The sequence below is a fragment of the Theileria annulata genome, chromosome 2 (assembly GCF_000003225.4).
Source record: "Theileria annulata chromosome 2, complete sequence, *** SEQUENCING IN PROGRESS ***".
NCBI lineage: Eukaryota > Apicomplexa > Aconoidasida > Piroplasmida > Theileriidae > Theileria > Theileria annulata.
In genome coordinates, this window is record NC_011099.1 from 533,144 (window position 1) to 550,339 (window position 17,196).

The 17,196-nt window shown below is 33.6% G+C and overlaps 10 protein-coding genes across 10 annotated transcripts, besides 5 other annotated features; 5 read left to right on the top strand and 5 right to left on the bottom strand.

Annotated features, from left to right (window-relative positions):
- Nucleotides 1-95: 95 nt before the first annotated feature.
- TA14800 (small nuclear ribonucleoprotein, putative) lies at nt 96-511 on the bottom strand (the record flags this gene model as incomplete). Its single annotated transcript, XM_946894.1, has 3 exons — nt 96-266; nt 330-469; nt 502-511. 3 exons carry the CDS (start codon nt 509-511, stop codon nt 96-98), a joined length of 321 nt encoding a protein of 106 aa, XP_951987.1.
- A 481-nt stretch (nt 512-992) lies between these two features.
- TA14795 (ATP-dependent RNA helicase, putative) lies at nt 993-2,604 on the top strand (the record flags this gene model as incomplete). The annotated part of the gene is made up of 8 exons (XM_946895.1): nt 993-1,389; nt 1,427-1,653; nt 1,687-1,782; nt 1,815-2,009; nt 2,045-2,108; nt 2,148-2,319; nt 2,351-2,414; nt 2,452-2,604. The coding sequence occupies 8 exons, from the start codon at nt 993-995 to the stop codon at nt 2,602-2,604; spliced, it is 1,368 nt and encodes a 455-aa protein (XP_951988.1).
- A 97-nt stretch (nt 2,605-2,701) lies between these two features.
- On the bottom strand, nt 2,702-4,117 carry TA14790 (camp-dependent protein kinase, beta-catalytic subunit, putative; the record flags this gene model as incomplete). The annotated part of the gene is made up of 1 exon (XM_946896.1): nt 2,702-4,117. The coding sequence occupies one exon, from the start codon at nt 4,115-4,117 to the stop codon at nt 2,702-2,704; it is 1,416 nt and encodes a 471-aa protein (XP_951989.1).
- Nucleotides 4,118-5,491: 1,374 nt separating this feature from the next.
- Nucleotides 5,492-5,551: a sequence feature (Signal anchor predicted for TA14780 by SignalP 2.0 HMM (Signal peptide probability 0.000, signal anchor probability 0.986) with cleavage site probability 0.000 between residues 20 and 21).
- Nucleotides 5,492-5,876, top strand: TA14780 (uncharacterized protein; the record flags this gene model as incomplete). Its single annotated transcript, XM_946897.1, has 5 exons — nt 5,492-5,508; nt 5,541-5,603; nt 5,636-5,712; nt 5,758-5,789; nt 5,826-5,876. The coding sequence occupies 5 exons, from the start codon at nt 5,492-5,494 to the stop codon at nt 5,874-5,876; spliced, it is 240 nt and encodes a 79-aa protein (XP_951990.1).
- Nucleotides 5,700-5,712: a sequence feature (1 probable transmembrane helix predicted for TA14780 by TMHMM2.0 at aa 49-71).
- Nucleotides 5,758-5,789: a sequence feature (1 probable transmembrane helix predicted for TA14780 by TMHMM2.0 at aa 49-71).
- Nucleotides 5,826-5,849: a sequence feature (1 probable transmembrane helix predicted for TA14780 by TMHMM2.0 at aa 49-71).
- Nucleotides 5,877-6,229: 353 nt separating the features above from the next.
- TA14775 (glycerol kinase, putative) lies at nt 6,230-8,024 on the top strand (the record flags this gene model as incomplete). Its single annotated transcript, XM_946898.1, has 8 exons — nt 6,230-6,360; nt 6,392-6,573; nt 6,614-6,724; nt 6,762-6,826; nt 6,894-7,233; nt 7,263-7,351; nt 7,390-7,467; nt 7,509-8,024. The coding sequence occupies 8 exons, from the start codon at nt 6,230-6,232 to the stop codon at nt 8,022-8,024; spliced, it is 1,512 nt and encodes a 503-aa protein (XP_951991.1).
- A 73-nt stretch (nt 8,025-8,097) lies between these two features.
- On the bottom strand, nt 8,098-11,020 carry TA14770 (uncharacterized protein; the record flags this gene model as incomplete). The annotated part of the gene is made up of 5 exons (XM_946899.1): nt 8,098-9,627; nt 9,694-9,819; nt 9,882-10,229; nt 10,283-10,653; nt 10,693-11,020. The coding sequence occupies 5 exons, from the start codon at nt 11,018-11,020 to the stop codon at nt 8,098-8,100; spliced, it is 2,703 nt and encodes a 900-aa protein (XP_951992.1).
- A 1,420-nt stretch (nt 11,021-12,440) lies between these two features.
- Nucleotides 12,441-12,509: a sequence feature (Signal peptide predicted for TA14765 by SignalP 2.0 HMM (Signal peptide probability 0.943, signal anchor probability 0.014) with cleavage site probability 0.920 between residues 23 and 24).
- TA14765 (uncharacterized protein) lies at nt 12,441-13,058 on the top strand (the record flags this gene model as incomplete). Its single annotated transcript, XM_946900.1, has 2 exons — nt 12,441-12,887; nt 12,948-13,058. The coding sequence occupies 2 exons, from the start codon at nt 12,441-12,443 to the stop codon at nt 13,056-13,058; spliced, it is 558 nt and encodes a 185-aa protein (XP_951993.1).
- Nucleotides 13,059-13,190: 132 nt separating this feature from the next.
- Nucleotides 13,191-13,676, top strand: TA14760 (uncharacterized protein; the record flags this gene model as incomplete). The annotated part of the gene is made up of 3 exons (XM_946901.1): nt 13,191-13,269; nt 13,327-13,453; nt 13,484-13,676. 3 exons carry the CDS (start codon nt 13,191-13,193, stop codon nt 13,674-13,676), a joined length of 399 nt encoding a protein of 132 aa, XP_951994.1.
- An 89-nt stretch (nt 13,677-13,765) lies between these two features.
- TA14755 (uncharacterized protein) lies at nt 13,766-15,619 on the bottom strand (the record flags this gene model as incomplete). The annotated part of the gene is made up of 1 exon (XM_946902.1): nt 13,766-15,619. One exon carries the CDS (start codon nt 15,617-15,619, stop codon nt 13,766-13,768), a length of 1,854 nt encoding a protein of 617 aa, XP_951995.1.
- Nucleotides 15,620-15,749: 130 nt separating this feature from the next.
- Nucleotides 15,750-16,594, bottom strand: TA14750 (60S ribosomal protein L17, putative; the record flags this gene model as incomplete). Its single annotated transcript, XM_946903.1, has 2 exons — nt 15,750-16,004; nt 16,286-16,594. 2 exons carry the CDS (start codon nt 16,592-16,594, stop codon nt 15,750-15,752), a joined length of 564 nt encoding a protein of 187 aa, XP_951996.1.
- Nucleotides 16,595-17,196: the final 602 nt, after the last annotated feature.

The following is a 17,196-nucleotide window of genomic DNA, read 5'->3' on the forward strand; positions in this document are numbered from 1 at the left end:
TATTAATCATTTGATCAATGTGTATAGGGTAATAACTGAGAAATGGAATGAATGCATAAATTGTTATTAAAAAATTACACATTCTGTTAAAAGATTTATTTTGGATTTTTTAAGACAACGATTACGGAATCTCCTCTTAGGAAGAGTCTTGTTATAAATCTATCTTTGGTTTCTAGTTTCTTTTTGCCTGTTCCTTTTCCTCTGACCGTCCACATCTCTCTTACATCTGTTAGTATCATATTACAATGTCTATCAAAAGCTTTCACCTAAAATTTATGTTAAAATTTTTAGAGCTAATGACTATTTATAATGTGTATAAAATATGTTACTCTGGCCAGAATTTTGCGATTATTTCTGCAGTTTATTAGGACTTGACAGTTTTCTCTGACACATTCCTCCAAAATTGACAATGGGCCAACTGGGTTGTCCTTGTTGTCGAGTTCCATCGACGTCGTATCTTGTTTCATTTCTATTTGTGATTATTTAATTCTTGTAACTTACTTGTTGACATTTTAATTTTTAAAAATCTATTTGGTTATATATAAGTCTATCTTATATTATTTGTTTAAAACTTATGATGAGCAATACTAGTATATTTCTGAAATTAAGAAAATGAGCCTAGTGAGGTTTAGAAATTATTATATAGAATTAAAAAGGAATTTTAAAAAGGATTCCCGACAATATAATAATATAAATTGATTTTTATTGTTTATTTTTTAATTTTATTCCCCATAGTTTGGTTCACAAAATTTGTGTCATTATGTTTGTTTATTTTAACCTTTTACACATAAATTCAACATAAATATATCGCAACATGTATTATAATTACATTCAATTCAAATCTTGTAAAATATTTACACTTAGATCCATCATTATCAGTTCAATCTCATAGAATCATGACTTTTACTCAAATTATAACACTTGTACCATATCAATTTCAGATTTCTAAAATTTTAACTTAAATATACTCTAAATTACTCACTATATTCACCATGAGTTCTGATTCTGATCCCGAATTAGAATTAGAGAAGTATAAATCTCGCCTAATGTCATCAATTAACCGTAAAATGACTGTAACCATCGATCAAGATGATGAAAAAGACTCTGATTCACCAACTTTTGAGGATTTGGGTGTTTGCGTAGAACTTTGTAGAGCTTGTAAGGAACTTGGCTGGAAAACACCTACCAAAATACAAATCGAGGCAATTCCAATTGCTTTATCCGGCAAGGATATAATTGGTTTGGCGGAGACTGGATCGGGGAAAACAGCCGCATTCACGATCCCAATTTTACAGAAGTTACTAGAGAAACCACAACGTTTGTTTTCATTGATCCTTGCTCCAACTAGAGAACTATCCCTACAAATCAAAGAACAGTTAATATCTCTAGGTATACTATAATTATAAATATAGATTCTTAGGCTCAGAAATCGGATTAGACGTTTGCTTGATACTCGGCGGACTTGATATGGTATCACAGGCCCTACAGTTGAGCAAGAAACCTCACATCATAGTCGGTTCTCCCGGTAGAATCGCAGACCATTTGCAAAACACGAAGGGGTTTTCACTAGAAACTATCAAATACTTGGTCCTTGATGAGGCAGATAAACTACTCTCGGCAGATTTTGACGACTCTCTAAACAAAATAATAATCGTAAGTAAAATAACCTATTAACTAAACTTTTAGAGTCTCCCCAAAGATAAAGTCACATATCTCTACAGTGCTACCATGACTAGTAAGATTACAAAGTTGCAAAAAGTAACACTCATGAAGCCAATTCAAGTAAACTAAAACTAAAATATATTTCTTTTTAGATAAACGTGAATACTAAATACCACACAAACGAACTCCTGATCCAAAAGTACCTACTGATTCCCTTGAAGTTCAAGTACACTTACTTGGCCTGCATTTTATGGAAATACTCAACCAGCACTATTATGGTCTTTTGCAACACTTGCCTTACTTCTCAAAAAGTGACTCTTTTCCTACAGAACCTGTCCTTTAAATCAGTAAGATTTATTATTATTAAAATACACCCACTTAGGTCTGTTTGCACGGGAAATTGAGTCAAATTCAAAGACTAAACTCACTAAACTCGTTCAAAACAGGTAAAAAATCACTCAACACACCATATCAACTTATTTCAGGCCTCTTCAACATACTAGTTGTTACTGACGTTGGCAGCCGTGGCATTGACATCCCCTTCGTGGACCTTGTAATCAACTTCGACGTCCCAAACACAAGCAAAGACTATATTCACCGCGTTGGTAGAACGGCCAGGGCAGGGAAATCTGGCATCTCACTAACCCTAATAACTCAGTAAGAAACTTCAGTCAAAAATCCACTTTAGGTATGACATCGAGGCATTTCAAAGAATTGAATACGCACTAAACAAAAAACTGGAAGAGTACAAGGTAGGCACCAACCTTTCCTCATTTTTAATTCAATTAGGACATTTCTGAGGAGGAGGTGTATAGTAAGTACGACGAGTGCTGTAACAGCTTGAGAAATGAAGAAATGGACCACAAGAAGAAGTTCCAGCTGATCAAGACGAATAAAAAGAACCAGAAATACAACAAATCGAAGTTTAAATTACTGCGCTAAAAATGTAGTTTTCAATTTTCTAAAAAATAAAAATTTAATTTTTTGTACCTAATATTTAATATTTAACCCATGAAGGCATACCGTAATAAATTAATTATTAAAAAAACTGGAAAAGTTGCTGTTGCTCCTTCGTAACTTCATTTTTGTACTGGTCCCAAGACTCTGGGTACTTTATAAAATTACTCACGTCGTCCTGCCCGCTGACGGTCGGTACGATCGGCGCCTTTATCCGCTTTGCCAACAGCATGTTGAAGTCGATTCCCTCGAAGAAGGGGTGGAAGTAAACTTCCCTGACGTCGTTCCCTAGCCTTTTAGAGGGTTCGACCTGCAGCAATTTCCTTATGATATCTCGACTAGGTTCACTGATCTTTCTACTAAACTTGACTTCATTATTCAGCGCCAGTTTATATGTTTTTTGAGGCGTATTTGCATAGAAAGGGGGAATTCCAATCAGGAGTTCGTACAGAAAGACCCCGAATGAGTAGAAATCGGCCATAAAATCATGACCCTTCTTTAGGAAAATCTCTGGAGCCAAATAATCGCATGTTCCACACACTGTATATGTTCTGCCTTTATCAAGTCTCTTTGCAAATCCGAAATCAACAATTCGAATGTAGCCCATAACGTCTAGAAGAATGTTCTCAGGCTTCAAGTCCCGGTATACCAGCTTATTCATGTGCAAGTAGTCAAGTGCAAGTAGCACTTGTGACGAATAGAAGCGTGTGTATTCCAGTGGAAAGTTGCGCATCCTTCTTAGGTACGTAAAAAGTTCTCCACCTGGAACGAATTCAAGCACGAAATATAGGTTTAATGGGTCCTGGAAGCTGCCGAGGTATTCTACTATGAATGGATGTTTGAGCGAGCTCAAGATATTTTTTTCGTTTTTCACGTGCTCCAGTTGTCTTTTCTCAATAATTTTATCTTTGCTCAATATCTTCAATGAAACGATCTTTTCTTTGGTTTCCGTATCATGTACTTGGTTATTATAGTATTCTTGTCCAGAACTTAGTCCTGAATAAGCTGTGTAAGCAGAGTCCACGCTTCCCCTTTCCCTAAAATTCGGATACAGATATCTTGTCAGCTCAAAGTAGCGATTATTCGGCGTGTACTTGGCTATACAGACTGTAGCGTAGGAGCCTGTTCCTATAGTTTTTCCAATTTCAAAGTCGTTTCTTTTACAATTATTAAACAGTGTTTGTTTATCTTTAAATGTGGGATAATGTCTGTAAGAATTTTCTTGCTTCAATTCTCCCGAACATGCCCCTAAATTATTAAGTCGGTTATAACTTGAAGAATCTGCTGTGTTACTGCGTTGGTAATTTAAGAATCTTTTCAAAACCTTAACATTGCATTTGGTTATGCCTTTGCTACTACTACTAACATTACTTTTACAACCAATGTTATTAAAACCATTATTACATTGCGTATCACTCACTATGCTATTCATACTTGTTTTCGTTTTCAGACAGCTTTTACAGTTACTGCTTGTCCTTACTTCATTAATACTATACATTTTCTTCTTGAATGGAAGCGATATGATTAGCTTTATTAGTTTCCCGCTTCGTTTGATGAAGTGTATAAATTTAATACGGTACCCTGGAACATTCGCCGATGATCCACAAAAAACCATTAGACCATCTTTTACACAAATTTATTGATTAAACTTTTTATTTATGATACAAATATTATTCGTTTTTATTATGTTACACTTTTTTCGGGTTTAGTTATTTCAACCCGTTAAACAACATCCGTTTAGTTTCGTTTCAAACTTCCTTTATTATCTGTTTTTAACTATTTTCAGTTTACCTCTACTTTAATTTCAAAATTTATTGAGGTTTTATTACATTTAGAGTACGATACAAATTATTTCAGACATGTGATTTTATCGATAATTGGCTTATGTTACACATATAAAGGGCGGAAAATGGATTTATGGATATATTTTTATATCTACATAAAACAGAACAATTGTACAATGTCTAAATTATAATTTACAGCATTTATTAGATGAGATAAATTTAACAGCACGAAAATTAGTATTTTCATGTGTATTTGAGATCAGATTGAAAAGCTGGGTCTGAGCATTTTTATCTGGTCTTATAACTTAATTTATCATTAGATTAATGTTACAGTTGTGTTAAAAAAGCGTGAGCACAAATCATAACTCAATTGATGGCAACATCAAGGAGGATTCCACAACAAAAGATATATTCGATATTATTTGAAAAGAAACCTCAAGGGATCTTTTGGAAATAACACAAATTATTTATGTCTAAATCGACTGATATTTTATACACATATATGGATATTGATCCTTCCCATATTCCGGTGATTCCACGGTTCAACACCACTTTATTGGAAAATTTATGGATTTTAGTCCATTAAAACATTTGTTTTAAGTTAAACTAAGAAGTTCTCATAAAACATTAAATTTATTCATTTACACATTTATAAAATTATGGAATTTGTAAGTTGTTCAAACAACATACACACTGACTTGAACTAGTCATATGGTAGGGTCAATTAGGCCAAAACCTGAACGGAAAAGGTTATTTGATCCTGAAGGTAATTTTTAATTATAAATATCCCTGAAATTTAGTCTTGGTATGTTCAAATTAGAGTTATTATCTTTTAATGGTCATGGAGATAACACATTTTAGCTAACACCGAGTTTTTACTTTTTTCTCGCATCGGATACCTTCATCTTACTAATTTTATTTCTAAGCAGAGATAAGGAGTGTGACGTTCCCTTGTGTAAGATCAATTCTCGTTATTTCTTTTCAGATACATGGCTGGTTGTCGGTCTTCTCTTGGTAAACAAGGCTTCTTGATAAAAATGTTTAGAGTTTTCCATCTTCTTATTTGACGTACATAATAAATAACGCATATGGAACAAAATCAGGGGTATTCAATATCAATTTCAAAATGATTTTCAGTTACTGGCCGAGGTTGTGTTACTCATCGCAAGCTTCTTCTGGATGGCAGTTGGAACAATCGAGGTATTTGGATCCGTAATATTAATGTATTCTAGGTTTCAATGTCAACAACATGCCAGACCACAAACCCAGGGGTCTGGTGGGTTTCTTTCGTCTCAATTAATATTTTCTGGTACCCAAAATTAAGAATCATATACATTCAGGTGTGTCGTTGTAGGATTTATTATTTCCTGTATCGTAATCACATTGGTAGGACAAAATTTATTATTTTAAATATTTAATCAGGGAATCATGTTCTTCCAAGGAGGAAGGAACCCAGATTTTAATGTTGAATAATGATTCCCCAAGATATAATAATGTTTCAATTATTCCGATAATTCTTCGACAAATATAAGTTTTAATTAAGAATTAAGTTAATATAATATTTTATGAAAAAATTAAATATTAAATAATTCTACAATTTATTGATTTTCCTAACACCTTATATAACAAATCTTTCATGTACTAATTTTGTCCCCTGATTCTTTAATTTAATTTTTATTGTTTATTGTTTTGTTTTCAACTTTCTGTATCATTAGTGTTTGATAATAATTTGGTGTCAATACCTTCCTATTAAATAATTCTGAATTCTAAAATTTAATTTTGCAATCCAAACTATATCTTCCATTAAAATTTATCTAAAGCAAAGTATGGATACAGTGAAAGTTATTGCATCGATTGACCAGGGAACCCAGTCAACCAGGTGTACTCTGTACGATTCTTCCATGAACATACTAGCATCAAGTAAATCCAAACACACTCAATACCACCCAAAATCAGGGTATTAAACAATTGGCTGCAATTATATTTAGGTGGTGTGAACATGACGCAAACGAAATCATGGATTCTGTTTATAATACAATGAACGAATGCATACGGAAGCTGAAAGAAAAGGTATCAAATTTCCTTCTTGTGGGAGTGGGAGTAACAAACCAGAGAGAAACAGTGGTGGTTTGGGACAAAGATACAGGAAAACCATTACATAACGCAATAGGTTTGTAAAATTACAAGACGTATATTAATTATTTTTAAAGTTTGGCTGGACATTAGAGCTGGCACCGAAGCTAACAAAATGGTCGAATTGTATGGCTCAGACCGACACTTCTATCACATAAATGGGTTATTGATAAGTTCATACTTTTCAGGTAATTTTATAAATGAGATTTCTTAAACTTAATTTAGCATTTAAACTAAAGTGGATGTCAAATAATTTGGACTGGTTTGATAAAAGAGTAAGAGAAGAATCGGTAAGATTCGGAACAATAGACACGTGGATCATATACGTAAGTGAAGGGTTAAACAAATTTATAATAGAACCTAACCGGAGAATTCTTGACGGACATTACAAACGCATCAAGAACCTTTCTAATGGATATCAATACTGAAAATTGGTCGACGGAAATGCTAAAGTATTTTAGATTTTATTTAAAAAATTGTAGAATATTTGGACTAACGGGTAATTTACTACCTAAAATAAGACCAAATTGTTCTGATTTTGGTACTATTAACAATGAAAAGGTACCAGGATTTAAGGGAGTTAAGATACTGGGGTCAGCAGGAGATCAACAAGCATCCTGCATAGGCCAGGGACTATTTGAAAACTTAGCAACCAAATGCACTTTTGGAACAGGAGCATTTATCTTAACAAACACAGGTATTAAAACATTTCAATTAAATCATTAGGTTCGAAAAAGGTTATGTCAACGGGTGGCCTGTTATGCACGCCATGTTATAAATTAAGTCCAACAACCCCGACAGTGTTTGCACTAGAGGTTTGTTCACACAACAGCTAAACATTAACTATGAACAGGGTTCAATCGCAATTGCGGGAGCCGGAATTACCTGGTTACAAGATATGGGCTTGTTATCAGACCCTTCAGAGATCTCAGTAAGCATTACACAACTATATTTCACAATTATTACTAATAGGAAATATTGAGAAAAATCAAGTCATCAGACGGAGTGGTCTTCGCACCAGCGTTTAGTGGTTTGTTCGCCCCAAGATGGAGAAATGATGCGAGAGGAAGCATAATGGGAATGACACAACACACTGAACGTGGCCATATTGTAAGAGCATACTGTGAAAGCATTGGACTACAACTTTACGAGATTATACATTCATTTCTCTCAGATACAGGTCTACTATCAATCCCATACATTAATGTGGATGGAGGGCTGAGTCAGAATTCAGAACTGGTTCAACTCATATCAGATTTAACTAACACGAGACTAGAAAGACCAGAAAACCCTGAAATTACATCACTTGGGGCAGGTCTGTTGGCAGGATTGGAAGCCAAATTGTGGAATGACTTGACGGAAGTTAAAAAAATAACAAATGGATCAAACAAAACAGTTTGGGAACCTACAATGTCACCTGAGCAAAGAATGACGATCATTAAGTACTGGAACTTGGGAATTGAAAGGTCACTATCATGGCGTTTATAAATTTTATGGGCTAGTAAACAACTTAATGACTAAAGTGTAAAATTCGATTGGTATATCTACATTATAAGTTAAATCAATGAACCTTGGGAGTGTTAGATTCTGATGCTGGATATGGGTTAGAGCCTTTTAGAGCCCTGTGTCCCACGCTCCCACTCCCACTACTCATGTGGTAATTATCCTTGGAGTCTTTGAAAAGCAGTCTGTTGGTAGGAGTGTTCCTCTCAAGATCCAAATGCATGTTAGGAACCTTCCAATTCCTAAACGATTCCTGAACTAAGTTGTAGTTTGCCCTGTTCCAAACATTGCGTGTGGACCCAGTGCCAGGGAAAACATGAGCTCCATTAACAGGCTTATCCCTAGTAGAAGTAGGAGAGTTGTTAGACAACTTCAAGTCGTTTGCATTCTGAAGGTTGCCGTTGGAATTAAAGGAGTTCTCAGGCGATTTTGAACCCTTGAAAAACTGAAATAACTTGTCAGTCCAGTTGAATAAATTGCTACTGGAATAATTACCATCAAACTTATACTTGTTATTTAAATTATTTTCGAAAAAGTTACCGCTTAAATTACTGTTATTCCACTTATTCCAGCTGCTTGATGGGTATCTAGAACCAAATTCTGGACTCCACTTTGACCAGTTAGTTGAATCGTTCCGGTTTCCGAATGAGCCAAATTTATTCCAATTTGGCCCAAGATTGGGATTCTTAGAATCATCAAAATTGTTATTCTTGGGAACTTCGAAGGTAGTAGGGTTATTATTTTGGGTGGTACCATTGTTGGCCATCCCCGGGTTGGTGTTGGGTACTTGGTTCCAAGTGTTACTGAAAGTTGGACCAGCTGTGTTGGGTTGCTGCTGCCAAGAGTTATTAAAAGCACCATTGGGAGTATTAGGAGTAAATTTAAAGTTGGGAGGGGGATTAAAGGTGAAGTTGGGAGCATTAAAGTTATTATTGGTGGTGTCGAATGGATTAGAAGTTTTTAGAGAATTCTTGTAAACTTGGAAGTTGGGATTGTTAAGAGCTTCGTCAAGCTTCACCTGAGCCATCTTCTTCTCCTCTGAATTCATCTTGTCCAAATCTACCTTACTCATGCCAACTACCTTGTAGCTGACGGACTCACCCAATAGACCAGAATTTCCAAAGTTTTCGTTCAAATTGTCTGTAACGTTGAAACTCCCATTAGGAAAGTGGCCAGGGTTAGAATTGGGAGTAAATGTATTTTCAGAATTAAATCCATTATTAGTATTAGTACCAGTAACGAAAGAACCGTTGTTACCTACGGTAAACGATCCTTCATTCTTTCCATTAAAAGCACCCACAGGTTTGAAATTGAGATGGTCATGGATTACGAAATAAGGTTTGTGAACCGGAACATCAACGTAGTTTGTCGGACCCTTATATTCGTAAACAGGTTTCACAGTTTTGCATACTGGCACTGCAACTGGAACATCCCTGTACTTTGGAACCAAATAAGGTTGATCAACATATTGATGCTTCGGGACATTGTAAGGAACAGGCACGTCAACCACCCTAGGAACCTCCCTGATATGTTCAATGGTTTCAACTTTTGGAACGTATTTTATCTTTTCGACAGGAACATCGCGATGCTAAAAAATTCAGTTAAGTTGTGAAAAATTCGATAAATAAATATATAACCAAAAATATCCATTTACCTCATAAACTGGAACAATCTTCTCCTTTTCAACAATTTTCCGAACTGGTTTAACAACATGCTTTACAACTTCCCTAGGAACTTCAACGACCTCGACCTTTTCAACATGCTTAACAACTTCCTCCACCTAAATTATTTAATATTTGTGCAGATTAGATTCTACATAAAAGGCAGTTAAAATCTACAAACCTCTTCATATTCTTCATATTTGTCCACTATTTTCACTACAGGAACTTCCACGTATTTGGGAACCACCTTTACCTCAACTTTGGGAACATAGTTAGTCTTTTCCTTCACTTCTAACTTAGGAACAGTTTTAGTTATTTCGTGGTATTCGGGAACCTCAACTATTTTATCAGAATAGTGGACCTGAGGAACCTCAACAACCTTGTCAAGATACTTCGTGTAGGGCTTCTTGACGTAGCTCTCCACTTCCTGAATTTCCTTTTTGGGCACAAATGTGTCTATGTGGTGAATAACAGGAACCTCCACGGTCCTGTCAACGACCTCAACAGGTCTGTACCTGGGGACGGTAATCTGAAAGATTATTAGTGACAGTAAACACAAATATCTAGTATATATAAACATACAGTATCAAATCCCTCAGGTACATAAGATACTCCTGAAGAAGCTCCTCCAACAGCCAATGAATAGTTTGCACTTGTACCAGAAGATTCCATTACAGCTGGCAACATAGAGTTTTGGACAACTGTATTGGCCAAAGGACTCAAAGAGTTTGATCCTTGTGGAAATTCGTTTCTTTCGACAAAGTTCTCAGAACGAACACTTGTAACGGTGGGCTGAGGTGCAGGTGAACTGTTTTCAACAATAAAATTGCTTGAAACAAACCCCGGATTTGCAAAATGGTTTGTTTGTTCCACCATAGGCAAGTTCTCGGTATTCACTTGAGTATAGTTAACACTGAATGAATCACTTTGATTGTAATTAAATGAGTTTTCGTCTAAAAAGCTTTTAGGGTTTTCTTTTAAAGTGGGATTACCCTGATATAAAACCGCCCGGTAGCCTGCAAAATAGCCACCAGTTGCCTTTGTGTATTGAGATAATGACACTGACCCTCCTTCAGTAGAAAGCTGTAATAAATCTGACTTTCCTACTGTTTCGTAACAATTATACTCTTGGTCAGAATCTAAACTATTGCTGTTATATCCACTTCCTTCTCCGAAACCTTGAATAGATGCTGCTGCAGTTGGACACTCGTAAAATGACAAGTTCGGCCCTTCACTAGAACCTAGCTTATTTTTATCCGATTCGTAATCAGATTTGACGTTATCATTTTCTTTAGATTCCTTTGGATCAACATCTACCATTATTTAAACAAAAGAAAGATTTAATTGAAAATTACCAACTTCATAAATTCAAAATCGAACTTTATCGTATCAGTGAATTTATATCATAGAGATTCGGTTCAAGTCAAGGCCAGAATTGATAACAACACAGCAACTCGAGAATTTTACCAAAATATCGCTTTTTATTTTGAAATATAGCTCCTTTTATTTATGTATAAATAAATTATCAAAAATGTGTAAGTCAAACGACCTAAATTAGTAGGAATTTAAGCCGAAATGACATTAAAAATAAAAAAATATTATATAGAATGTCACCAAAAATAAAATGACTCTAAAAACGGTTAAATCGTAAATATTATATGGAATAAAGGGATAATACAGCGGAAACGAGGATAGGCAATGGGTGCACCTAAGGTTATTTACATAGAATTCAGTTTGGAAATTTATAAAATGGCAATCAAAATATCTGGTGATTCAGTTTCATGGCTTTAAGGGAATGATTTAAATGCGTAATGGACCCATGAGTCGAAACTCAGGGCATTTAAAATTCTATTACTCTTATGAATAAAGTATATTCATTATTATTTTAATAAACTTATTTATTAATTCTTTATTAATTTAAATTATTAATGTGTAAATAATTAACAGGTTAAATTGTACATGATATTCCAAAAAATCACAACACCACACAATGTATTGAGTGGATCCTTTATTAAAAAGATGAGAGCCCGAAAATATAATTAAATTAAAAAATAGATAGACATTATTGATATAACAAATTTCAGTTATTAAAGGATTTATTTAGAATAAAATAGATAATATATATCTTCATATAAATTAAATAAATTCCAAAAATTATATACACATTCATTATAAAAATTGTTATTATTCAAACTTTATATAATTTTAAAAAGAATGTAAGCAATTAACGAGTTTTTCATGGGTTAAATAATAAATGATCGTCCCGTTAATGATTCCAAAAATACACACACTCCAACCATCACACAAGGCCATTGTTGTTATTTAAAAACTAGATAAACATTAATAATCAAAGGAAGATTGTGGTACTATCAAAGGGTTTTAGATTAGTGTGCGTCAATTACTATTTCCCCACAGATAACATCGTTATATCATAAATGATCAATACATTTGTTCGTTTTACACGTTATTATTTATTTTATAATTAGAATAACAGCAAATAATTCAGAAGAACCCAGGAATCTTGTGTCTTTGTATACTTTATTCACCTGACTTGTTGTTAGTCTGTGTTACTTTAATTATTCCATTCAACTGTGATTCCTTTATAATTTTAGTCGCATTAAACTTTTCGAATCATCTGATAAAGATTCCGTTTTTTGTTTTTTCCACACTTATCTCTAAAGTGTTTCAATTTTATATTTCACAACATCACTCATTTTAATTTAAAAATTTCAAATTTACAATGAAGAACCATTACACCCTTTCCCTCTATTATATTTTTTCATTGTTCTTAATAGAATCTGTTTTTGCCAACCCTCATCTAGACATATCGGCTAATCACCACCTTAATAGCCACTCCATGATTAGGAATCACACCCAATCTTTACCCTTATCTAGAACGTTTAATGACGTTTCAAAGAGGAAGCACAATTTAAGCTCTAAGGTTAACTTGCATCCTGCTGTAGCAGATTCCCTATCCACCGAGATCCCACACGCTTTAGACAATTTTCAAATATACTACCCTAAGGAACCTATGAAACAGGAAAATAAAGTTGATGAGGAACAAAGAATACCATTGATCCTTGGAAGTATTGGAAATTCCGTATACTCAGATTCGCATCCATCATTAGAGCTCTTTCCAGGCTCCCTATCTGACCTGGTTGGACAGGCAACTAATTATATATCTGAGGTTTGTTATTAGTTAATAATTATTTATTTAATATACATTTCCATATAATAATATGAATAGGTGTTTTCTGGAATGAACAAGTCTCTACATCAATTCTTTGACCGGATTGACGAGAATCTAAAGAAAAGTAACGGTTCTCACGTAATGGAGATAGGAGATGTGTTGTTTTAAACTCTTTTAAATTAAAGATTTTTTATAATTTTGTATAATATTTCCTATGTGCTATTTATATTTCTCTACACATCCTTCCAATGTTGGGTATGTTTAAGCACGTCACTTAATATTAGTATGTGATTTACTGAAATGTTAAATTTATTACCCTTGAGGAATGCAGCTAATTCCCTTCTTTATGGTAAAACTGGTCTACAGAGGATTAGAGTCGGTAAGTTTTTTCCCTTCACCTATTTTACTATTTAAGCCCACCGTCATTTTTTCGCAGGGAAGCAAGCCAAGGTCATTGAGGTGGATACATCCTCCATAGATGAGATTTATAGCCATTCAAGAGATGACGTTACTCTCCACAACAACTTCGTTCCCCTAAAACACAAAAATTTCATGGAATACAAGTTAGTAACTCCATCCTAATTCTTTATTAGACTTGTTGCATATCACTTGATTGAAGCCTTTGAAAACCCCGAGAGAAGCTTCAAAACCACTCTCGGAGGAATCGCATTTTTCGACAAACTAAAGAATCTCTACTCCAAAAAGATGTTACAAACTGAGCTTGACGCGCTTCTAAACACGAAACAAACATCCACTTCCTTTCCAATTCAGGGAAAGAATATATAATGTTTTAACATTTACAATACACATTATCTGTACTCAAATTTTGTTAAAAAATATATTAAATATAGATTTAAATTAGTAACAAATTTATCTTAGTGAATTAAGTTGTGGTATTCTGATAAAAACTCAGAAATATTATCATGGTCAAGATCCGAGAGGTCTTTATGATTCCTTGTGAAAAAAGCCTCCAAATGGGTTGCAAACTTAGAAATAGAATTGAGACAGTCGCTCAGAAACTCATTTTCTATTAGCTCTAACTTACAGAATTTAGATAATATTCTGCAGAAGTAGCAAAGTTCTCTTAAATCTGTCCTAAAAAGACTTTGGTTTTCTGACAATATGGTACAAAAGTGAAAGCTACATTTTGTTATAACTAAACAAATTGCACTAAAAACTTTAGTCGTGTTCAGTTGGCCAGAAGCTTTAAAAATTTTGGAATATTCAGTGCCAAATCCACCGAAAGCATCTTGATTAAAATCATACGAGTCTTGGTTAATTTTTTGGTAAAAACTAAAGTTTTTAACTTCTCTAATTAAAACCTCCAAAATTACATTAAAATCATATAATCCCGTTTTATTGAATGGGATAAATCCCTTCAAGAGAACCTCACTGACCAAATTCAAGGTCTCATAATCATTCACATTCTTTGTGAAAATTGCAATTGAGGAAAGCGATTCTGATTTGTTGAGAGTTTCAGGCCAATTTGAAACATATGTTTTGAAACCGAGGTTTAGAATTTTTAAAAAATTCCTATAGTCTTCCAAATTCATTCCACAGTTTTCATTAATCTTAGAAATGGCGTTAATGAAAGTTGACAGTGACCTAATTGTAAAATATTTATCTGACAAAACCAGTTCATTAACTTGAGAAGCGATTTTGCTAAAATCAACTGCTTCAGGCCCTAAATTATACACTTTTGAATAGAATGATAGTGCATCTAGTAGTGTACCAAGGTCTCTGAACTGCAAATACTCAAGCTTATTAGTTAAAAGTTCAACTAAAACAGGAACTATATTTTCACTTCTATATCCTAAATTCTTAAACTGCCCTATTAATCTACAAATTGTATCCAATTCAGTGTTTTCTTCTAGTCTTATTCCAGAACAACCCTTGCTTAAGTTTGTAAATCTAGAGTGATACAAAAACCTAAATGATAGTTCAAGAACTAGATCCTTTAGTGGGTTTTCAAATCCCTTAAAATTATGAAGCGAATAATTTAATGTACCTGAGTTTAAAGACTCCAACGTGGTACAAACATCCATTAAATTTACAGGTAAATAGTATTTAGACTGCTTAACTAACGAATCTCTTGAGTCGGGATCAATACATGGAGAGTCAATTAATCTTATAAAATCGTTCAAATAATCATCTTCCGACAAATCACTTAAAGCTTTAAACTTAAACAAACCTGAAAAGTCAGTCAATAAACCATCAATTTCATCTAAATCACCAAGACTTGTTTGTGATTTGATAGAGGAGTAGATAAAATAAGACATTCTCAGAAGCAATTCGGGAACAACTGTTGAAATTTTAGGATTCCTGCAACTGGAATAAACTGATAGTAGGTGAGAAAGTCCCTTTGGGCCAATTTTTGGCAAGTTTTCCGTAATTTGAGGAACAAAATTCCCATAAACTTCATTACAGAGTCCTTTACATTTTTTACAGCTATAGGAATCAGTTTTTTCTGGAAACCGATTTACACATTTCTGAACTTGGTTATTCTGTAGTTTTGTCGTTAGTCCAGATAGATGATAGAGTATTACTGGGATGTGCTGAGGGTGTTCTTTCATCAAATACGTCATTGATGGCACCAGTTCTGCGATTTTGGAGATTATTTTCGGGTTTTCTTTATTCCAAATTGTGGAATCCTTCCTTCTAGATATACCCTTGATCATTTTTACTAGTTGATTGAATGATACTGCTCTGGATCCATTCAAGAATCCCATGAAACATGAAAATAAAATATAAATGAAGGGAAACCACTTATTTTAACCGGAACAATCCCCACGGTAAAACATGTAAACTAAGTAGGAACATTAATTTACTGAAAAACATATATTTTAAATATCGACTAGATTATGAAAGAGCTCTTCCAGTTCTAAGTCTCATTCTGGCTAATTCACGCTTGTTCATCTTGACTACTTTCTTCTCTGTTGGTGTGTGCCTTGGGACGTGGTCTTCATCTTCAACAGCAATGAGTTCGACATGGCATGGGTGGGAAAGGAACGGGATAATCCTACCGTGGGCCCTATATGAGCGTCTTCTTCCCACAGGTGCTCTGTTTACTTGTACGTGTTCGAGTCTCAATTTACTCTGTTCAAGTCCTTTGACCTACAGATTTTTATTATAGTTTTGATTATTTAATTGTTTCAAAATTTTATTTAAATTAGTATCAGATGCCAACAAGTAATCAAATGGACATTGTGTTTCAAATGTGACATGCATTATGTAGAACACACAAGAGGCACATCACATTTCAAACATCAAAGCTTAAGAATTGTCAAAATACTGACAAATCAATCATACTCGTCATCGTATCATCATATACGATTAATAATAGTGATTTTTAATGAAAATTAAGAATATAGCTAATTATGGTTTAAATATCGTACCTCAGCGTTAGATTCCAAATTTTTTAGAAGATCAAGTAAGAATTTACATGATTTTTCTGGCCATCTACCTTGGGTATGCTTGAAGGCTTTGGCCTGGGCACACCTTCCAACGCCCCCTCTGAACTTTCTGAAAGGAACACATCTTTTGCGGTCAATTACGTCGTTTAAATAACGTTTTGCGTCCTTTACTAACATTCCTTTTATTGCGGTAGCTGTTTCATAAGTGTTCTTGAAGTGGACACGCAAATATGCTCCATAGGCCTTGGCGCTTCTAGTCAAATTGCTTGGCTCTCTTGAGTACTTGACCATGTTTATAAAATACTATATAAAATTATTAGCTGGGTTATAAGTTTTAAGTGTTGTAAATAGGATTTAGATATAAATTTAAAGGTTTATGTGGATATAGTGAAGTATGACAAACCTATATGCAACTATTTCAAAAAGCGATATAATTGTATACAAAAAGATAAAATTTATCTGGAAAAAAGATTCCTAATAATTAATTAAATTATAATATGGAATGAACTATATTTTAATCACATATTGTTTGAATGCCCCATTCATTAGAAAATTTATAATATTACCATTCTAAAGTTCAAAAACATTACACAGTTCAAAAATTTCTTTTCTAAAACTTATTTAGATTCTATTGTAATTGTTTTTACACCTTATTCTCTTTATATATCTTTTTATTACAATTTTTTTAATAATTTAAATAAAATAATATTATATTCTAAGTAAATTTCTTAGATTATTATACTGGATCGATATTCTAATTAAAATTCATTATAATCTTTCTTTTAATAATTTAAACAATTCGTTATTTAGATCCACATTATTTACTCTTGTTTATATTTTATATAATTATCTATCAAATATATTCATCTAGATTCTTTTATCTATGTGTAAGA